This window comes from Phodopus roborovskii, unplaced genomic scaffold, assembly GCF_943737965.1.
Source record: "Phodopus roborovskii unplaced genomic scaffold, PHOROB, whole genome shotgun sequence".
NCBI lineage: Eukaryota > Metazoa > Chordata > Mammalia > Rodentia > Cricetidae > Phodopus > Phodopus roborovskii.
Window position 1 is genome coordinate 7,701,063 of NW_026126546.1, and position 22,503 is coordinate 7,723,565.

The 22,503-nt window shown below is 55.2% G+C and overlaps 1 protein-coding gene across 1 annotated transcript in view; it reads right to left on the reverse strand.

Annotated features, from left to right (window-relative positions):
- Dok7 (docking protein 7) overlaps nt 1-22,503 on the reverse strand; it is a 31,522-nt gene that overhangs the window by 3,503 nt on the left and 5,516 nt on the right. The window contains exons 3-8 of the mRNA XM_051200336.1: nt 19,240-19,470; nt 17,544-17,744; nt 8,966-9,085; nt 6,121-6,240; nt 3,750-4,486; nt 213-255 (exon numbers count right to left, since the gene is read on the reverse strand). Of these exons, the coding sequence (XP_051056293.1) occupies nt 213-255; nt 3,750-4,486; nt 6,121-6,240; nt 8,966-9,085; nt 17,544-17,744; nt 19,240-19,470 (1,452 nt within the window). The remainder of the gene's footprint in view (nt 1-212; nt 256-3,749; nt 4,487-6,120; nt 6,241-8,965; nt 9,086-17,543; nt 17,745-19,239; nt 19,471-22,503) is intronic.

Below are 22,503 nucleotides of genomic sequence, written 5' to 3' on the forward strand. Positions count from 1 at the left end.
TCCAGCTGTCCACTGGTCACCCCTAGACATGCCACCCAGAGCCATGTGCCTGTCCTTAGCTCACGACCTCACCCTGCTCACCTGCTCCAGGCTCCCCAGATGCCACTGTCACCCCATTGCCCATACTCCTCCCATCCAACAGATGGGACCCCTTAACTCTGAACCCTTCATCCCTGCACCGTGAGTGCTGGGGTCCAAAGCCAGGTGCCTACCTGGATATGTCACAGTGAGTCCAGGGGTTGACGTAGCCATGACCTAGACCAAAGACAACAGGGATTAGTATGTACATCCCACTCACTCTTTGCCCTGCCCCCTGGGCCCCAAGAAATAGAATGGTAACTCCAAAACTGGCATAGGTCTGAAGATCCGGAAAACCTCCAGACTGGAGGAACACAGCTTTATCCTCCAGACCCGTTTGTTCTTAGATCCCATTGCCCTGACCCCCGAAGCCATGGTCTGACATGACAATCCAGGAGACAGCTGAGGCCAGGGGTATTCTGAGGAAGTTTACAAACACAGGCCTCCAGGCTGCTCCCTTCTAGCTTATGGTACAGCTAGACCCTACTGCCCATCAGCTGGGTATCACATGGTTGCTGAACAACATGGTATGTGGCCCGTAGTGACAACAGTGTTGCTCTCTGACATGTTGTCCCATACTTTAACAGCACCTTCCTGGGAACCCACAGGTAAGACAGTCACCCATCCCCAGAATGAGTCCTGGGTCTATGCTTCCTGGCAGAGCCAGATCGGGGAGTAGATGGAGTGTGAAAGGAAACAGTTTAGAATAGCTACATGGGCAGGTAGGGGAGGATGAAGGCCAAAGCTGGGCGCATTTGCTATCTCATGCACAGACCGCCAGGGCTCCAAACATTCCAGCACCTGTTGTGAAAGGTCCTGTCCTGAACAGGTAAGAGTCCCACAATCCCAGAGACTCTGTAGGAGCAACTTGATAGGGAGGCTTCATGGGGGTGGGAGGTGGGGCAGAAAAGGGAACATGATACCCAGCACTTTCAGGCCAGCCTTGAGAGTGACAGTCACATGCCCAGGGTGCAGGCAGGGTACATGGTCTGCCCTGAGCAGGCCATGTGGATCTGACTGCATTACCATTTATAACAGAGCCTTGTGCAGCCTTGGGGACTCAGGTATAAAGCAGCCCAGGGACAAGAAGCAGACACCCTAGAGCCAACCACATACAGGCCTCTGAGGATGTACTTTGTCACTAAGCAAGAGGCCATGTCCTTAACAGCCCCCAAAGAGGGCATCTGCTCAGGGAGCACCATGGCTAAGGGGTCAACACTGGACTCTAGGCATGGGTGGACCACATGGGACATGATCAGCTTAGGCTGGGCTGTGTGTGAAGAGGCACAGTCTGAGACCAGCATCCACCTGTCTGCAGGCCTCTGGCTTGAGGGGAAGCCCCCATCCTATCAGCCACCCCATCTCATGAAGAGGAGTCAAGGCGGGTGATGGGGCCCTAATCACTGGCGCCTTTGCAAGCTGCTGGGGTTCGTGGTGTCACGAGGGATGGACTGGCACAGGAGGAGAGCCTGGGATGACCTTCCCCTGGACACTTTCTCCCAGTGTGCTACGGTGCTCCCTTCCTGAAGCGAGGACTTCTTGCCCACCCAGGTCCAGGGCCCAAGCCAGCTTGCCTCAGGTAGAGGGTGGACATACAGGCTCCAACAGCATGGATTCAACCTTCCCAGACCTGCCCACCTAGCCACCCCTCTGCCTGCTGCAGGGAGGGACCCATGGAAAACAGAGAACTAAGTCCGAGAACAAGGGGCTCAGGCCAGGGCTGTGCCTGCCATTCTGGCTGGCCATGCCCTGGCTCCCTGGGCCTGGGAATCTGCGTTCTCAGCCCTTTTGTAGGAAGAATGCCTGGCTCTCTCTAGAGTACACACGTCTGATGGGTGTTTACACAGAATCTCATCAGAACCTTGGGCCAGCCCGTGAGGTGAGGACGGTTACCCATCAATGGAGGAGGAAACTGAGGCTCACAGAGGCATGGTGACTTTCAGGGTCACCCAGTCAGTGGGTATTGAGTGTGGCCAAGTCCCCAAAGCCTGCTCTTCCCTACCCAGCAGCTTGGGGGAGCCAGGCTCCCAACTTCCAGCAGAACTGCCAGCAAGGATGCAAACAGGCAGGCAGGGAGGTACTGCTCTCTGGAGCTCTCTCTGCTTGGGGTTGGAGGGGGGGTAAGGGATGGAATGGATTGGGTTGCGTTAGGGTTGGGTGAGTCCGAGCTCAGAGCAAGCTCTGCATGGGAAGTGAAACGCACAACACTGGTCATGGGGGGCCCTAGGCCTGAGTCTGAACAACCACTGCTCGCTTCAGTGTGGTTTCCACAAGCCATATGTGAAGCACACACACGATATGCTCGTCACCCCCCACCACACACACACACACACACACACACACACACACACACACACAATGTCCCCAGCCCCAAGGCTATCCAAAGCCACCTGTCCTCTTCCCCACATCCACAACACCCAGACCTCAGGCTGAGGGCCAGGCCCCTGGAGTTTCCTCAGTCCCAGGCCTGGTGGGGAGGCTGGGCCAAATGGAACAAGGCAAGGCAGTATGAAAAGATAACTTTATTTCCAGTTTGAGAATGTATTACAAACAGATTTTAAAAATTCAAGAGAGCAACATGATTGGCAGACAGTGTAGGTACAGATGGCATTTCCAGCATTGGCCTGCCGGGTCGGGACTGCAGGTGCCAATGGAAGGGCTCATAAATGGTGGGCACAGCCACACCGAGCCTCTGACACAGGGAAGTGGAGCATCTCCGCTCTGTGCAAGGGAGCACTCAGCCTGGGAGGGGAGACACCCAAACACAGAGCCAGGGTGACCTGGGGGTAGGGCCAGAGCCCTCCAAATGCCAGTGGAGCCCTGATTTTTCCACCTGGTCCTGGCCACCAGCTTCCTGGTCCCAGCAAGGCGGCACAAGGGGAGCACTACTGGGAGGCTCCGCGAGAAACCCCTCCAGCAAACTGACCTCGGGAACCTGGGAAGAAGTTAACCCCTGGGGGTGCTGCACATTCAGCCCTCCCTCCAGGCGCCCCGGAGCAGGCTGGAGAGCAAAGGGGGGGGGGGTCAAAGTCACAGACCCCTCAAACCATGGAGCCTCCTTAGCGTCAGTTTCCTCCCCGTGGGATGGTACACCGACCCCACCTGAGAGCACTGCAGGGTGATACGTGAAGCGGATCACACGCAGACCGTGCCCAGTCTGTGGGCTGCACGCACAGAGCAGCTGGCTCCCAGAGCCGGGGAGGCTAGAGCAGCTGTGGTAGATTGGATTGTGGGCTCTGCACACTGCAGAAGTGACCAAGAATGACAGAAGTGTGCCAGGCCAAGCCTCACTGTCACTGAGAACTGACCCCAACCACGGCTGCCTTCTGTCCCCCAGCGGTGCCATACATGGCAGGAGCCCATGGACATAGCACCCCACGCCTGACCCACAAGGTGAGAAGAGCCAGGGCAAAGCTGATCAGTGGCTCTCCTGACCCCAACCTGCCCAGCCTCCGTCACTGGCAGCCATAGCACCCACCGAGGGGAGGACAGCCAGCCCTGTGGTTGTCATCCTGCCCCTGAGGCCCTTGCCACAGGTCTGGCGGCTTCTCAAAACAGCACAGAGCATCCCCTCTACAAAGAGACTAGGGCCCCTCCTCTCCTGTCTGGAGGGGCCGCATCCAGCCCTTGGCAGCAGTGGCCAGCCTGCTATCTCAGGGAGGGGGCTTTACCTTGAGTCCGCCACAGACTGAACATGACAAAAAGAAAGCTGGAGGTGGCCCTGCATGGGGGCTGCCTGCTTCCCAGGACTCGCCAGGGGATGGACTGGGCAGCGTGGTTTCACTGCCCGGGCCTTCTGTTGCCTGTCCCCGTCGTCGAGCTCCCAGGCAACTGGAGGCGGGCGCCTGGCCACCTAAGTCCGTGGCTGAGCTGTGGTCAGAGCCACCCTGAGAAGCATCAGAGCCACCCTGGGAGGCGGGGCTTGGGTCTCTGGGGGCCTGGCGCAGGCTTCGAGGCGTATCGTAGTGGCGTCGTAATGAGGTGGGCACCTGGTACTCAGCCACCCCCGGTGGGCAGGCACATAGTCTGGGCTCAGGTGCGCTGGCTCCAGGAGGCAGGCTAAGCAGAGAACCAAACTCCTCTCCAGCCCGCCACACGTCCAGGCTGCTGCCAGCATAGGATGAGAAGCTGCCAGAGTAGGAGGAGTGGCTGCCTGTGGCAATGCCACTGTCAGAGGAGCTCTGGCGGCCAACTTCCTGTAACTGTCGAGGCCGCAGTGGTTTGAGGGGTGGCCTTGAGGCTCCCAGCATGGCTTCTCCTGGACCCTGGGTAGCCACCAACCCTGGCCCTTCCTGTGATGTGCTGGCTGAGGACGAGGACTGTTCCGGCCATGCAGTGAGCCGGCTGCTGGCACTGATGTCTGAGTGGCTGGCCTCGGAAGAGGAACTGGACAGGCTTCGATCATCCCCTAGACAAAGCAGAAACTAAGGCTGCTGGGGAGGTCCAAGCAGGTGAGGGGTGAGCTCCACTCAGCATGCTATATGACAGTTCACTTATTCCTAGCCCCTATACCTGGAAGCTGGAGCAGGAGGCCAGGGTCTGGAAGGCAGCCCCTTCCTCATCCAACCCCTGGCCTGCTTTCAGTGCTGGCCTTTATAGAGCCCCTATCACTCCCCTCCCTTACCCCTGGCACTTTCTGGGTCCCAGTCTGAGTCTCTCCATATGGACTCCACCCCCCACCCCGAGGCAGGTACCTACTTCCAGACCTTCCATGCTATGTATCTATGACCCAGCTTCTGAGTTTCCTCCTCCTCTCCCAATCCAACTATTACAACTACCATACTGGCACCTTCCAGCCCGACTTGGGGCAACCCATCCTCCTTTACCATCCGAGGTATGCTCACACACCAGCCTGCCCCATCCAGCCTGCCCCCATCACTGCCTCCTCTTCTTATGGGACTGTGAGCCTCTGAGGACAAGAACCTGCCTGGGTTCAAATCTGTGCACAACCCCCGGCCCCATCCCGCCAAGACTCTGTTTTGCCTCACTCTGTGAGCATGCAAAACAAAACATGCCATCTTTGCTTTTCCTCCCGGCCTGCCTGGCCTAGCTTGCAGGGCTCCCAGAGCAGATATTAGAGGCGAACCCTCCAAGGGCATAGGAAAGCTTACTGCAAGCTTGAGAGTCCCTGCTCGTAAAGGGAGGGAGAGGGCCACCGCCCCTCTGTACACCCTTGGGAGTGGTGAGAGGCACCAGAGTCCTTCTCTGGCCCAGGAAGACCTGGTACAGTCTGCCTGCCAAGCCAGCCTCCATCCCTCAGCCACAGCTGCTCCTGGCCAGGCTTCCAGGTTCTTCCATCCATGTTCCCATTGACAGTAGCTATAGAGAACCATCTGCTCCTGGGAAGCCAGCTCAGTTGGCCCCTGAACATTTCGTCAGAAAATACACAGTATAACTAAATTGCAGAAGGCTTGGGCCTTGCCACAAAGCTAGTGGGGGGGGGGAAGGAATTCAAACCTAGGTCACACTTCCCGTCACAGCTGCTGTTGGCGTGTGATGTGTTTAAAGGATAGTATGTGCCTGGATGAAGGGAGGGTACATGAATAAATGGGAGAAAGAAGGAAGAATGTGTAGGAAGGGAAGCAGCGAGTGGCTAGATGGATGGGTGACGAAAGGAGGGAGGGAGGGAGGAAAGAAGGGAGGGAGGAAGGGAGGGAGGAAGGGAGGGAAAAAGGGAGGGAGGGAGGAAGGGAGGGAGGAAGGGAGGGAGGGATGGAAGAAGGGAGGGAGGGAGGGAGGAGGGAGGAAGGAAGGGAGGGAGGAGGGAAGGGGGGAGGAGGGAGGAAGGAGGAGGGAGGGTAGAGGGAGGAGGGAAGGAGGGAGGAGGGAGGGAGGGAGGGAGGAGGGAGGGAGGGAGGAGGGAGGGAGAAGGCTCAACTGAGATGTGTGACAGCTACAGAAGAGTCATACAGAGTATGCTTACATAGAGACTCCAATAGCCCATGCACAGACAGATTGCTGCCCCGGCCTGGAGTGGAGTGGGCAGGCAAGTACTCAGAGAAAGGCCCCCGCAGCCCAGACAAAACCAACCACTGACTCTACCTCCACTGCCTGGCCGGCCAGAGTGTGAAAGCAGGCTAAGTCGTTTCTCCAGCTGCAAGGCTTCCAGTGCTTCCTGGGCAACTCGCTCCTCTGAGGCTGAGGGCCCTCCAGGGCTCAGGTCTGTGCAGAGGAATGGGTCAGTGAGGCAACAACCATGCCTGCACCCCACCCCTCCACCACCAGGGCACCTGGTAAGTCTAGAACCTTCAGAGCCAAGGCATCCTAAGCTAACCCCTGGGAGGCCCAGCCCTGCCCTGCGCCTTGGCCCAGCTGCTGGGCATCAAGCACAGGCTACCCAAACCAGCCACTCAGACCGGCTAGGTCTCAGACCAGAGTAGGTCTCTCTCTCTCTCTCTGTGCACAAGTCCTCATCCGCACAGCCCATGTTCTTGTCCCTGTGCACACATCCCGAACCACCCAGCCTTAGTCTGTTCCTGAAGTTGGTCCCCTCTCTGTCCAGCATAGGTACCTGTCTGTGTGCAATCCCCAGCTCAGGTCCCTGTGTCTGAGGATAGGTTCACATCTGCCCAGCCTGGGTCCCTGTCCGCCCTCACCAGGAATGAGCCTCTCCTTGCTCATTGGTAATGGTACCAACAAGGACCACAACTCCCCTGATCTAGATAATGGTTCCTCCTCAGGACCTAGGGAGCTTTGGCCAGCCCTAGCTCACCACGCCCACGCCTCAGGAGCTCCACTTTGGTCTGAATAAATGCCTCCATAGCCCTGCTGCTGCCTGTAGCTGCTAGGTTGGGTGGGATCTTTTCCTGGCCCCTCATCATCTGCTGTCCCTGAGCCATACCACCATAGGTGACAGAGAGCAGGAAGGTTGCCACCCTATCCTCCCCAGGCCCCCTCCCCTGCTGTCTTCGCTGGGGTCCTCTTTGTCCATATCCACACTGCCTAGATGAAGCCCTTGACATTGTCAACATTTGGCTGAGAGGCAGCCAGACTGTGAGCAGCGGGGACCTGCTTCTCTGGCCCTGCACAGCCATGTAGTCCTTCCTTCCTTCCTTCCTTCCTTCCGAAATACCTTGGAGCACAGTTGGCTCCAGAGAGCCCAGGGGAGGGGCGTTCTATGGTTGGCACCTCAGCTATGAATGCCAAGCTTCCAGCACCCCCATTAGAAAGGGCCACCGAAACATCATGAATGCTGTGCTCAGAGCAGGAGTTCCCAGAATCCTCAATCCTCCCCTTCCCTCCGGCCCCCTCTAGGCTCCGGTCTTCACGCGGAGAGCTGAGGCCTCAGTGGGCCTGATCCTAGTGACGTGCACACAACAGCACATCAGCAAACCTAGCCAGTGGGGCGTGCATCCCAGGAGCCCCACAGCTGAGGGGCTTTAATGCCGTGCCATCCACAGAGTCCTTGTCCTCCCATAACCCCTCCCCACATGGGTCAATGCTGTAGGACTCCACAATTGCCCTAGCTGGATGCTGACACATTTGGCATGCTGGGATGACCCAAGGTTCCACGTGCCTCAGCAGGACGGACACCTAGGGTACAATGCTTGCAGGCCGTGGTAGCGGCATTGTTTAAGCACACCCAGAGATGATCTGATAAGGACAGTTGTGGCGAAGGTCTGGGTACCCCACCAGCCCAGCCATCCACCAATAGTCACCAATAGCCCTATCTTCTAGGGGCAGCCCACTCCCTGCCTGTGTTGGGGCACAACTCACTTCCCAGATGATGCCATTCTCTGCCCAGTGTTGTGGCCAGTACTCCCTTTACCCAGAAACACTTAAAACAAGCAGGAGAGTGGGTGCCCTGCAGCTCTGCTCCCAGGCATACCATCAGTGGTACATACACCAGGGTGAACTTGGGGGCGGCGGGGTGAACATGCTCCCAGGAGCCTCTGAAAAATGTGTGTCTCTGGGAGAAAGGCATGGTATCTCCCCCACCCCGACACCCAGGTGGCTCACTGTCACGGCACATTGTATATCTGCAACTACAAAATAGAAAAACACCAGCCGGAGGCGCTGCAGGGGGCTCTGACCACAGGGAAGGCCTCGGGTTCTCCAGCAGCTACGTCACTGGCTCTCGGGGGTGAGGAGAGCAGCGGGTGTGGAGGGCCCGGTGCCGGTGCGTTTGGCTTGGCATTTGTGTTCTCTACCCTGTTAAGATGGCCATGTAAGGACCCGGCAGACGGGAGCTTTGACCATCCACGTGTGGTCACACTAGGACACCGTCCTCGTTGGGAATCTTACACATGAGTCGCCCAACTCGGGACCTGCCAGAATCTAGGGAAGTCCATCTTACTCTGGGTTCATCGGTGCCAAGGCCACGAGCACTTCAGCTCTGGCAGCACATCTGCAGGGACTATAGGTTAGATACGAGGCACATTCTTGGGAGCACATTCATGGGAGCCCACCCCAATTACATCTCGAAACCCTCATACATACCAGATAACCTCAGAGTGGCTCCTAGACCAGATGCCAGGCTCAGATGCCATGGGTCCTGATCTTAGCAGAGACAGATCATCTGTCCACATGCCAGTTTTACCTAGGGCCAGGGCTGTCTCTGCTCCCTCTCCAGGATCTTGGGCCCCTTACTGTCCAACCCCTGCAGCTGGGACTTACCTGGGTTAACCAGAAGGCCCTGGTGTCCCAGTGGTCCATGTCCATGGAGGAGGGGCAACTGCCAGAGAGCCAAGCCTAAGAAGTGCCAGTCGACCCCCTTAGGATCCCCAGGATGTATAGTGCCTAGAACGCTATAGTCCCAGGCCAGTGGACTCTAGGGTTCTTAGTTGTGGCTGCGAAAGGGCAGGCTACCTCACTAGGTTGCTGAAGCATGTTACCAGGCTCTGGACCACCAAGCGTACCTTCCACCAAGCCACATTCCCACACACACCTGGGAGAACTGGCCGAAGCCCAAACGGGCCTTTGGTCGGGGAGATGCCTCGGACAATGCAGTCAAACAGAAAGCTGATCTGCTCTCCCTCACCTGAGGACAAGAAGAAGACTCCAGCCCCTGCAGAGGAAGGACAGAGAGACACAGGGGTCAGCCAGCCCCTCAGGGGTTGGAGAGACGCCCAGAGTAGGCCTGGGGTTCTGGGATGGGGATGCAAGAAAACCAAGCAATCTCCAACCCAAAGCCAGATGACCCCTATATAACTTCATGAAGCTACACCCCTAGAGCCCCAGAACCCCAGAGCCCCAGATCCCTTGTGCCTCTTCCGCTGCCTAGGAAGCCCATAAATGCTTCACACACAAAACCAGCCTTGCCTTGGGCACCAGATCTATACCACCACGGCCTGCCTTAACTAGCCCCGAGCAGCAACCTCCTCCACCTGCAACAATGTGTCCCCAGGGTGCTGAGTTAAGTGCTGTCTCTTTAGCAATGCCTAGGGACTGGTGGGGAAACTTGTGCCAAAGTGCCAGCTGGGTGCCCTACCCAGACAGCACCACAAGGCCTGAGAACAATGGCCCCACATCTAATGAGGGCATCCTGTTCTAACTGCTCTATCTAATACTACTCTCCTCAAAGGCTGTTCAGCAACCTACTGCAGGCACCTCCTGCGGGAAGACATGCAAGCCAAGCTACTCTCTGCCCTCCAAGACCCCTCCAGGCTTCCCAAGGCTCTTCTACCAGCCTGTGCTAATGACAAGGGAGACACTTCTGGGAAGTTCTCTTGAGTCTCCAGGAGCTCAGGCTGTCACCTCATTATGGCCATCACTGGCTCAGTCCCTTACCAGGGCTATGCCATGTCACCTATGGATATTTGTCCCAGTGTGGTGCACCCACACCACAGATGATCAGCTGCCACTCTGACCACTACAGTGTTCCCCCCACACGAAGAGTGACCTCTCCTTTCTTGGAAGTCAAAGGGTAAAGAGGAAACCCTGAGGTAGCGTATATGTGTCCCAGAGCTGACTCTGATCCTCCTGCCCACTCAGCAGTAGGAAAGGATGGTGTGCAAACAGCCCAGGGTCACTTGGGCAGAGGGACCACATAGGTATTCAGAGCCTATGTGCCCAGAGAGGCCGAGAGCGATGAGTCAGCAGCGAGGCCATCTGCCACCAGGCACCAGGCCGGCCCTCCTGCTGGGCCATGCCTCCAGCAAGGGTGAATGAAATCCCTCCCTGGCTGAGTGAATGAGAGAGCAGCCAGGCTGGCTGCACCCACCTGCTGAGCCAAAGCCATAAAGCTGGACACTCGGGTATGTCACCACACAAGAATCTCTTTCTGCTCCGGGCCTCTGCCATTGCCCAAAGAAAGGCAGGCAGGGTCCCATGCAGGAGGGCTCTCAGGGACAGAAGGCAGGGACAGCTCTAAGACTGGGGGAAGGGGTGAGTTCTGAGATGTCCCCTCACTAAAACTTTTGCCTCTAGGTCACATTCCACCTTTGCTGAGCATGAAGCTGTGAACTCCAGGGTCTCAGCCAGTACCAAGACATGCAAGCCCACCCAGTGCACACAGGCAATGACAGTCCCTGTGATTGCTGAAGCTTCGTGTTGTCTTAAACCACATGGCATAGTAATGCCATTCTTGTTTTAGAGACAGGCAAACAGAACCCACATCAGGCAAGAGTCCATGATCTCAGGCAAGAGATAGACTCAAGCCTAGGGAAGAGGCCATGGGACATTGGCCAGCATAGAACTGGTTCTACACTGGGAAGCTGTGGACAATAAAAAGCAGAAATGAACAGCTATCCTGAAAGCCCACCCAGGAGACCACCTCCAGAAGCTCACTGACTCAGAAAGGCCCTGGTGGATCTGGTATGGGCTCTGCAAGCCAAGAACTCTGCTGGGCCTTGGTTAAGGGAAGTATGCTCATCAGGCTGGCCATCGTCTGCTGGCCAGTTCACACAGAGCATCCCGGGCTTACTCCCTGTCCCCATCTACCACCCCACCCACTGTAGGGCTCAGTCAGCCTGGCCCCGGCTCTCATGGAAGGCCAGGCCTCTAATCCCAAGCTCACGGGCAGCTGGCAGAAGCCGCAGGACAGTCAGTCCCCCGACTATAAAAAACCACATTACCAAAGGGAGTGGAGCCGGCCCTGCATTCCACCACGGCGGCAGTGTCTGAGGAGTATCATGCTCCCCCAGGAGATGCAATCAGCCGGACAAGGACCAGGAGCCCAGCAGCTACCAACCTGGACCCCAAATGCCTATATAGCAACCCTATTCACTCCCCGCCTCCAAGGGCCCAATAACCTGGGCCCTCAGAGTCCAGGGATGAAGCCTCCCTGCTCCTCCTGTCATTTCTACCTGCCCAAGGCTCTCAGACTCACCCAGGGCTCCCTAAACATGCCTACCCCACCAAGCATGCATCCACATGGGAGATACCCATCCGTATTCCTTAGCCTGTGGCAATGTCCTTTAAAATGTCACCTTTTATTAAGTCGTTTCAAACCCTGACCCTTACCCCCATCTAAGGAAGCCAGGCATTCATCCTGGGATGCTTTTACTTCTGAAACAGACCTTGTGATACTTATTCTGACTCACATCCCTTGACCTATCTATTGCACTGACCCCCGCCCCCAGACCAAGCACCGTGTGACAGTGGCCCCGATGACCTCTCAGGACCTGCTGCCAAGGGAGCCGCCCTTAGGTAAGAATAAGAAGACACCTCTGGGGACTTCTCTGTGTTGCTTATTGGTTTGTATGTCCCAAGAATGGGTAGAGCCCAGGTTCCCTGTCCATGTGACTGCCCAGCCAGGAGACTAGATCCTCCTTCCTTCACTACCCCAGGGGCCAGTCTGAGTCTCCTCTGAATAGGATAAAGTAACAAAGGTAACACTCTACTCTTCCAGTCCTGGGATGAGGCCCCTGAGGGAGCCTGGCACCACCCACTCCCGCCCTCTTAGAACCAGCCATCATATAGGAAAATGCAGCTATTCTGCTAGAAAAGGGGGCCCAAGAGGAACTGTGGCCTCCCTACCAAGCATAGGCCCTGCCACCATCCTGGTTCCTACTGTTCGAGTGACCCAATCTGAAGCCACCTCACTGAGCTCTGCCCAGAACTCTGACCCAGAACTATAGGCAGTAGAATAAACATTACACTTGGGGTGTTCACTACAAGGACCCGAAGATGAGGAGCCAGGAGCTCTTGGGATGTACCAGCTTTTATACTGGTGGAGAATGTCCTTGACATCACTATGACAATGTCCTCTAGATATACACATGCCTCAGGCTTGGCCCAGCAGGGACCAGCATCATCCTGAGCAGAGTGAGGGACATCAGCTAAAAAAACCTATCAACTTGCCACTGGGTACCGTTGGCAGCATCTTCATCGACCCATAGGACATGCTGCAGGCCCAGATGAGGCCATTCCTTCATGACTCCCATTCCTCTGCCTGCTTCTGCTCTCTTGCATCCACGTTGGTCCCTGGAGATTCCTGCTCACCTACGCAGCCTACACCAATACAGGATCCCAATGGGCCCTAACTCTTCTGTTTCTTGAAGACCAAGCTGAGGTCCTGGTCCTCAGGAAGAGAGTGAGCAGCCAGGCTCAGGTTGGGCAGGGGGAGTTTCCCTTCCAAACTTCAGGAAGGGGAACCTCCAAGCCCAAGATCAGGCACTCTGTGTACACAGGCCACCTCAGGAGGGAGTTGCATGGCGGGGTTGACAGTTGCTCTCTTATCCAGATGAGGAAGTCAAGGCACTGGGCTCCATCACGAGTGTTCTGAAAAACTGCAGTCATTACTGGCTTCCCCAAATAGTGAGGTTTCTGTCTAGGAACCTAATTCTTCTTATGTAGTACCCTGAGCTGAGGCATGAAGTGTCCAGGAGGTCTCATGGCCTGTCTCAGAGGTCAGAGGGCACCGTGCCTCTCCTCTCTAACAGCTTGCAGCAGACCAGCCCCCAGAGGACGCAGATGGTGACCGCTGACAGCTGGCAGTGTCTGAATTACCTAGCAGCTGGTCCTGCTCCCTGGCTCCCAGCTTGGTGCCCACTCTGCCCAAGAAGGCCTTTTGTTCCTCAAGAGGAAGAAGGGCTGACACGTGGCGGATGGAGGCCTGGGGTAAGCAGCCAGCCCCACCCTGCCTCAGGAACAGCTGCACATGAGCTGGGCCATTTCTGCCACTACCTTCACATGGCCATGAGTACCAATGGCTGCCCATGCCTCAAGTTCCTCTTTGAAATTGAGCTAGGGTCAAAGCCCCAGAGGGTGAGGCCCCATGAGTTAGAGAATGTGTGAGCACTTAGATGTGTTCCTCTCAGTGTCCTGCAGGGAAGCTCTCAGGAAGCCGTCTAGATACCACACTGGTGGGGCCTGGACCCACTCTGTATGCTAATGTCACTATATGACTACAAAGGGAGAGAGTCCACTGAAATCCAGGCCAGCAGAACCTGCAAAGCCAGTAGAGACATGACCACGGACCTGGAGAATTATGACAGGCAGCCCCAGGGGCCTGACTCAATACCAGCCACTGAATGCAGGACCTTCTCTGGAGGCCACAGAGAAGTGCCTGCAAATGGCCACATCTTTTGAATGTCACGTCACCCTACTGAGTCAAAGGGCCTTTGTATCGAATGCCTCCTGTCGGGACACTATTTGAACAAGTACTAGAAAGGCACTGGGTTCCACAGAGCCAAGGGTCCACATCCCAGCCCTGACCCTGCTACCCCCACCTCAGCAAGAGGTCCTGCGTCTCCCACAGGATGCAGATGGCGTCCCTGAAAACCACCAGCCACCTGCTACAGTTACTGTGCTGCTAAAGCTTCCTGTTCTCATCAGAATTTTCTAGGCTCCTCCGGCCCTTCCAGACTGTACCATAGGACCTGTTGGGGTCATTCCCAAGTGCCCAGCAAACACTGCTCTAGTGGTCCAGCCTGGGTCAGCTCTCCAGTCCCTCTATGTCCCTTTCTCTCGCCTTTCCCCAGGACTTCATGTCTCCGTAAGAACCCATGAGGTTATATTTCGCTTCTGTGTGTCAGAATCATACATGGCTATTACATGATTATTTGCTTCACACCTGTTTGCCAGATACCACACAGGGGGCTACAATCTGTCTCTAGTGGCCATGATTGTGGGTGGAGAGATCCTGGGGCCAGAGATGATGCCCCAAGATGAGGTGTACTTCCTGGGGACTCTAAGGAGATCCCACAGAGGGAGGGCCAGGATTGGCATAGTACCTGAGAGAGAGCCACCAAGATGATCTGACCCAAACTGGGAACCAGCCTGGCATCTTCCTGCTGTCTGGCGCTGAATTTTTAGTATTAGAGGACCTTGCCATTCTGGGGACATGGCATGGAATTTGCCTTGAAAAGCCTTGAAGTAGGAGCAGGGATTTCCAGGGTTAGCTCCTTCCTCCAGAAACTTCTGCTCATCCTTAATGTCAGCCTCTTCTGCCCTCCCCCATAGGCCCTCCCTTCCCAGTCTTCCATCTTCTGGGTGCCTTTCTGCTGCTTGTCCCAGAGCAAGTGGCCTCGGCACCTCTCTTCCCCACCAGGTCCCTGACACCCAGCCAAACCAACAACTTTGAGAAAATGAAAAGCACCCTTGGGGACAGTGTCACTTCTATACTGTCTGGAGAGCATGTTCTAGAGGGTGCAGGGCCAGACTGGGGGTGTCTATCCTCAGGAGAGAAGGAGAATGTTAATTCTTCCAAGGCCTTCTGACAATGCCCTTTAGCCATCTGCCCTCTAAGTTAGACATGGCTAAGTCATATGCACCATGACTCAATTTTTATAACCATCATGGCTAAATGGTGGCTCCCCAAAGACTTGTCCACATGTATCTACGGAAAAGGTCTTTACAGGTGGACTATCCTGGCTGATCCAGGTGGCCCTACAGCCGGTGACAGTCTGAGAGAGAGAGAGAGAGAGAGAGAGAGAGAGAGAGAGAGAGCAGCTGGGACACCAGGAAGCAGTTAGTGAGGAAATCAGAAATAACCTCAGAGGCCCTATGGCTTTACATCAGGGACTGTTGACCCCAAACTGTGAAGGAGCCAACCTCTGTTGCCTTAACCACCCCATCCTGGTCTGTGGTCAACTGCAGATGCCTGCTGCTCTGTGGGTCACACTGGGCTGCAGTTCCTTTCCAGGGTCTGCCCACAAGTAGGGCAGATGCATGGCCTCCAGCCACCTCTTCTGCCCACCTGCCTCGTGCCCCATGTTGTGTCAGGGAGTCACAGCTTGGCTGTAGCGATTTCTGTGACCAGCTGGAATGGAGCCAAACTTGTCCCTGTTGGAGAACAGAGCTGTAGAGCACCTGTCAGGGACAGCGGGGTGGCTTTTCCTAGTCAGTCCCTCCGTACTGACCTTCCCAGAGAAAGGCATCATTCCAAAAGCCCTGTGGATACACAGTCAATCAGGCCATGCAGAACCTGACAGCTATTTGCTATACAGGGGCTGAATCCAAACTCTTAAATCTCACACCCCAGCAGCATCGGTCAAGGTTACACCCCTGACGGGGAGGATGGGTGGACAGGTTACAGGAGTCTCCGTTGCCTGACCTAGGAATTCCACTACTCAAGTACGGACCTCTAGACAACAGGGGCTTCCTAGCCCAGGCACAGCACCTAACCATGGTCACCTACAGCCTTTTCCAGCAGCCGGTGACCTATGGGCCAAGTAGGATTTGGTCTGGAGGGAGAGAATTCCCAGCAGTGCCAACACCAGGGTTATGGAGCAGGACCCAGACTAGCCGGCTCCAGACACACTGGTTCCAGGCAGATTCCCGAAGTTGACAAGCTAATTCAGGATCTTGCTCAGAAGCCTCCGGTTAGCCATGAATAGTTTACCACAGACGCAGGGAAAACACAGCAGTCCGGGTCAGATGCTTGGTGTCACTAGCACTCAGTGCCCAGGATGGTGACAAGCAGAACAGAGCCCACTGGCACCAAGAGGCCAAGCTGTAAACTCAGAGGGACCAGAGGAGAGTGTACAGCAGGCCCTAATACATTGGAGCCCAGACGGAGTGAACAGGCCCCCACGCAAATGCATCCTCTGGCCCAGACCAACTGCGAGGCCTGCCTGGCATGAACGGCATGCTGGACGGCACCACGTCTAACCTGTACCTGGGTATCCCACAGACCGAAGCAAGGAATCTACCCTGCTCAATCGGAATGACTTCAGGAACTCCCAAATGAAGAGGTTCCCAGGAGGAAGAGGCCACTGCGTGACTGACTTGCCTGTAGTTCCCAGCTATCCAATGACAGGGGACCAAGTGGCCATCCCACCACCTAACCACAACTGGAATCCCCTACTCTTGAGACCTGACAAGGAAGAAGACTGAGCACCCAGTCAGCATGGGAAATGGCTGTGCTTACCATGGCGCTGTGATGTCATGCTGCCACGGCACTGTGATGTCATGCTGCCACGGCACTGTGATGTCATGCTGCCACAGCGCTGTGATGTCATGCCATAGCACGGTGATGTCATGCTGCCATGGCACTGTGATGTCATACCATAGCGCTGTGATGTCATGCTGCCACAGCGCTGTGATGTCATGCCATAGCGCTGTGATGTCATGCTACCTCTGTCCTGGGAGGAATGTTGCCTTGCCTCATCTCCTCCTGTATCCCTTTGCTAAGCCCCTCTGTAAATCACACCTTACCTCCTCAAAGGTCCCCATGGGACTGCCTCCCACTCAGAGGACCACTGTCTGCTCCTATTATCCACAGAGACTGTGGGGGATGGCACCCGACTAAGTAAGCCCTTGCAGAGCATGGGGTCCAGGCAGCCAGTGACCAGCACAACACATATCTATGCCATCCCAAAGAGAGGGAGGCTCTACTCTCAGATCCCTGTGCATACACGTCCAATCAGGCCATGCCGAGCCTGGCTATGTGAGATAGGGCATGCGCCCAAACTCTTACATCTCTCACCCTCCTCACACCCCAGCATAATCAGGTTACACCCCTGACGGGGAGGATGTCGAACAGGTGACAGGAAGTCTCTGCTCCCTGACCTAGGAATTCCACTACTCAAAGTCTGGACCTCTGGACAACAGGGGCTCCCTAGCCTTAATACAGAAATTAACCATAGTCACGTCAGCCCCATGAGACCAGGTTGCCAGGAAGATGAGCACCTTGGGCAGTCAGCACAAATGTGTTGTGCAGCTGTCCTCTAAGAGGGGAGAAGGGCTCTGTCCCCTCAGTGACTGTGAGTCTGAACTCCCACACCAGACACAGTCTTGAACTTCAACTACGACATCCATGGGACTTCACCCAGGCATTTAATGTTTGTGTTTTTGTCATTTGACTTGAACAGAAGGAACTCTGACACTGTGACCTCATACGCAAGCCACACAGTGACACTTGGCTGTTCTCTGGAGTTTCCCAGGATCCCTCAAGCTCCCTCCTATCCCCAGAAACAGTCAAGGTCCAGACTCAGTGCTGAGTGCCATGCCCAGCTTGAGCGACTGCAGCCCTGTTGCTTGGGGACACAGCCCACAGCCTCCTGTCAGGTCCCCAAGCTAACATGTGTGGGCTAGTCAGCTCAAGTGTCCCCAGTACCCCCCACACACAGCATACTTACAGTACCCACACCTGGTCCCGCCTTCGAAGATGAATCCATTTGGCACAGCCCCATAGCGGCGGAGATCAGACAGTTTCCACTGCCCCATGACAGCTGGAGGGATGTCTCTGGCCAGGACGAGGATGTCGTTGCAGAGGTGGAGAGTGGCTGGGCCACTCTCCAGCTTGGTACCAGGGGCTACCGTCACATGGAACCTATGCACTGAGGGCCAGACAGTGGACAAAAGGGCATTACCAGGGGTGGCTGAGGTGGGGGAGGAGGAGTATTCCAGGGTCAGGCTGGTGAAGTGCCCTCACAGTCACACAACCAAGGATGAATGATGTAGTGGGCCCCACTTACATCCTGCCCATATTCCAGGATCTTCCTTAGTCAGAGGCAAGCAAGTCCTGAAGGGAATAACCCCTGCCCAGCCCTCCCCAACATTTTAGGGCAGGTCCCATGCACTAAGGCCATTCCTTGGGGAGACCCTTCCCATCAAGGCAGCCAATGTGGTCCAGTTTCAGAGATGGGAAAGCAAAGTTCAGGAGGTCCCATATCAGAGTGTGGAGTAGACTGTGTTTCATCCTGTGTCCACAGTAGGAGGCCATGATCGGCAGGTCTGCCTGAGACTAACATGGCTCAGAGGCAGCTAGATGCTGCCATGGTCCTGTTCACTACTTCAGCTCTGCTCTTTGGCTTGAAAGCCCTTATGGGCACAGCCATAAGTCAGTGCCTTCCTCCCCACTCTCGTAGATCACCGCACTTGAGAAGGCAGCCATGCCTGTGAGCCAGCATCAGCCTGTCTGCCTGCAGTGCCGGTGTGCGGGTCCCCTGCCCACTTCATCCCAGACCCCAGAGCCAGAGGGATCTGAGTAACGATGCCACCTGGTTCTCTTCCAAGCTGTGGCCTTGGTTCTGTCCTTGGCAAACCCACCCTTGGATGTACAGGGGTCTGTTAAACCACACTAGTTTTCCTTTGACATGTATGGAGAGGCCTGGGAAGCTCACCCCTGCCTTACCTGGATGGGGGAGGGGCTGCCACCAAGGTATGACCTGCCACCAGAGAACTCTCTAGAAAGACGAGGGCTTCTGCACTAACACTGCCTGCCCTGTACCTTCACTGCCCCGTCCACGTCACAGCTCTAGGACTGTCCCCCAGGCCCCATTGTTCATGGATGGATAAAAGCAAAGCTCCCATCTCAGCTGCCTAAAATTCAGCTTGTGTGGGCAATGTGTTTTATTTATTCAATTATTGTCATCATCATCGTCGTCGTGTGGTATGTGTGCATTGTGTGTGTGTGCACACATGATGTGTGGGTGCAGATGTACACTTGCCACACGCAGCGTGTCTGTGGAGATCAGAAGACAATTTTGGGGAGTTCTCTCCTTCCACCCTGAGCCTCTGAGGTTCGATCCCAGTGGCTCCCACTGATCCCTATGCATGGGCTCTGGGATGATACAGAACATGTGGGACACAGAGGGTGAGGTCGAGGCTACCCTAGTTAGCTAAGGGTCCTAGTTTTAACGGGGTCATTTTAGGGACTTCAAAGGGCTGTGGCACTGTCTCCTAGCCTGAGCACCCCTGGCTCTTCCACTCTGAGACATCCACCCATTTGCATCTTTCTACAAGACTTCCTGGGGTCTCGTCCATCTTTGCAGCCCACATTGGTGAAGGGCCCTGGGGCTTCACCTCAAACCCTGAACTCACGTCACTTACCTTCGCCCAGTGCGTAGCGGATACGGGTGTCCCACGCACACATGGCCTCATGGCTGTCAAAGCCCAGCATGACAGCCTGGGACAGGCAAATGATGGCCAGAGTGTGGGCCAGGCCCTCATAGGGCAGGGCAGGCTCCAGGCCACAGATGTCCTCCAGGGTGAGGCTGCTGCGCTCCCGCAGACCCTTGGAGCGTTCACACCTGTCCTTGTAGACCAGCATCAGCAGGCAATCTGTCCAGACAGGTGAGAGGCCATCAGGGTGCTGCCTGTACTGTTCACTGCCCCATCCTTACCACTGTCCCTAGAAGGCCACAGCACTGCTGGACAGAGACTGGGGTTCCAGGCTGACCCTGAACAAATGATTTACCCAGCTCAAAAGAGCCACAGGACAAGAGCAAGGCCAGCCTATCTCTGCTCTGAGTACGAGGCCTACCAGGTATTCGTCCCATCAGGATCCCAGGGCCCACTCCGAGCCCCATGCTTCTGGCCCCCTTTTGCCCAGCCTGTGTAATATGGTGAGAGTGTCTAACCTGGCTACAGTGGAGAGTACTGAGCCCATTCCCGGGTCCTTTAGAGCAAAGGTATCTTGGAACTTGGTCCCAAGTGTGTTTCCCATCTGCCTTGGAGTTGTCAATTTGCTATTGCACTGGCCCCCAGGGGTGTCACTCCCCGTGTGGCCTCAGGCAAATCTTCCTGGAGAAGCTGGGTAGTCTGGTACAAGCTCATACCTTCCCCTCTTCTACAGTCACCATCATCCTTAGTCAGAAGGTCCCCCAGGCCCCAAGCCTCCATACCAACAACATCAGGACCCCAGGATGCCTACCTGTTGAGGAGGGTGTAGGCTTATGGGCCTAATGCAAACACCTTTCACGTGAGGCAACTCCAAACATGGTGCCCAATGAATAGATATATTGGGCTTTACCAAAGAGAGGATGGAGAATGCCCCACAAGGAACACAGAGCAAAGCTTCCGACCTCTGAAAGCCAGACATTCCTGCAAACAGCCTCAGCAAACCTATACAACAACCCAAATCCCAACCATGACTCCAGGAGCATCTGGGGGTTTCCTTCCCTATGCAGAGCCTGAAAAGCAGGGCCATGGAGGCTGTTAGCAGCTAGCTTTCCATGACTGCTACGAAGTCTCTTCCTCTGCTACCCATCAGGGTTCTGTAGTGGGCAAGCAGCCAGGCAACATGTTCACCAGTAAGCACAGCTGTGTGCCACTTATCAAACCAAGGAGGTGAAGGCCAGAGGGCCAGGAGCTGGTGTCCAGCCCCAGCTGTTCAGCAAGTGGCTACAGACTACATGAGACCTATCTCCAAAAGCAGCCAGGCCTTCTGCTCCCTCCTGTTTGTGGCCCTCAGTTGCTTCTCCAGTGCCAAGCCTGTGGAATATTCCTTTACATTGTGTGAATATATGTCATTTTAATAGGTTTACTAAAGAATCTGACTGGCATATAGTTAGGCAAGATAAGGTTATGCCAGAGAACCAGACTAAGAGGATGCTGGGAAGGAGAGGATAGGTTCTTGGGAGTTGCAAGGAGGCATGGAGAGAAGAAGCAAGATGAACTTGCCATTCTGAAAAAGGGTACTGCCACATGACAGAGTGGAAATAAGAAATATGGGTTAGTTTAAAATGTAAGAGCTAGTTAGTGACAAGCCTGAGCTATTAGTCGAGCTTTGTAATTAATAATAAGTCTGTGTGGTTATTTGAGAACTGGATGGTAGGGACAGAAAAGTCTGCCTGCTGTCAGGCTCCTCAACGTGATGTGACGGCAATGAGCTCTTAGCCCTCTGAAACTGGATTTACAGTTAAGAGCCTGTCTTGAGTCTTGGTTGAGATGCTAGACTTTGGACTTTTAAACAGTGTTGGGACTGAAAGACAAGGGAGACTTTTGAAGTTGGACTGAATGTATTTTGTATTAAAATATCACCACAAGTCTGTGGGTGTTAGAGAGTGGAGTGTGGTGATTTGAATGAGAATGGCCTCCATAGGCCCAGATGTTTTATTTAGTACTTGGTCTCCAGTTGGTGGGTTAGGTTTCAGAGGGGTGGTCTTGCTGGAGAAAGTATGTCACTAGGGGATGGGCTTTGAGGTTTCAAAAGACACTTGCCATTTAGAGTTAGCCCTCTCTGATTGCTGCTTGTGGATGCAAATGTGAGTTCTCAGCTTCTGCTCCAGCACCATGCCTGCCTGCCTGTCTGCTGACATGCTCTCCACGATGATGGTGACAGACCCTTATCCCTCTGGAACCACAAGCCCTAAATCAACCCTTTCTTCTGCTAAACCAAACTAACAAACAGGGCAGGGCTTCCTCTTACTGTTTGGGAACCTGTGCATTGTTTATAACCATAAAAAATGGGGAATCATTTCCAGTTGGGGGGGCTTGCAGAAATCCATGTGCCACCTCAGGGATTCTGGCTCAGTTTCTCTCAGACACAGGTGAAAAGGGCCTGAGTGACAGCTTCACTGGCACAAAGCAAGAAACTGGGCCCAGGGGGAAGTAAACCCAACAAGACAACAAAAACAGAATGGGTCCCTCAAAAAGCATCCCCAAACATACCTGAGAAATGGAAACCCAGGGGGTCCACAAGGAAATCATGAGAACAATGGGGGGTGAGCATCGCCAAGGCCCTATATGTCCCCAGTATCAGGCTGGCCGGGGCAGAGGACACCCCTCTCCAGCTGTCAACTCATGTCCTAATCTGCAGGACTGCAGGACCCCACCTGTACCAATGCCCTGAGGACCGAATGTGGGCAGGGGTAAACATGCAGTGGATGCTTAATTCATACTCACACATTCCCATACCACTTTCGGCTGCAGCCTGCATGGTTGTCTGCTGAGCTTTGGGAGATGTGGTCAGTGCATATCAATGACCTGGTCCACCATGGCCAAATAGCCCTGGCTCCTTTCACCTCTCGGGTCCTTGGCAGGCAGGACTCAGAGCCCCAGCCCCTCCTCCCCTGAGACAGTAGCATTCAAGCCAATGCCCTGCTTCTGCTGCTGCCTGTTGAGGCTGATTGACCTTGCTACCCACCCAACAGTCATGCTAGCCACCCTGGCCTGGAGCATACACCTTCATACACCTGTCCTTCAGGCCTCGGTGCCGCCATCCGCCATCCTGCTGACCTGCTCAGCTCCCTCCAGTACTCACCTGCAGGCTACCCTCAGGCTAGAAACCCTGACCACTCCCCTCACATCCCACTCCACCTCTGCAGTTCCAGCATCCCCCAGCAGAGCTGCCAAGATAAGCATCTATGTCCT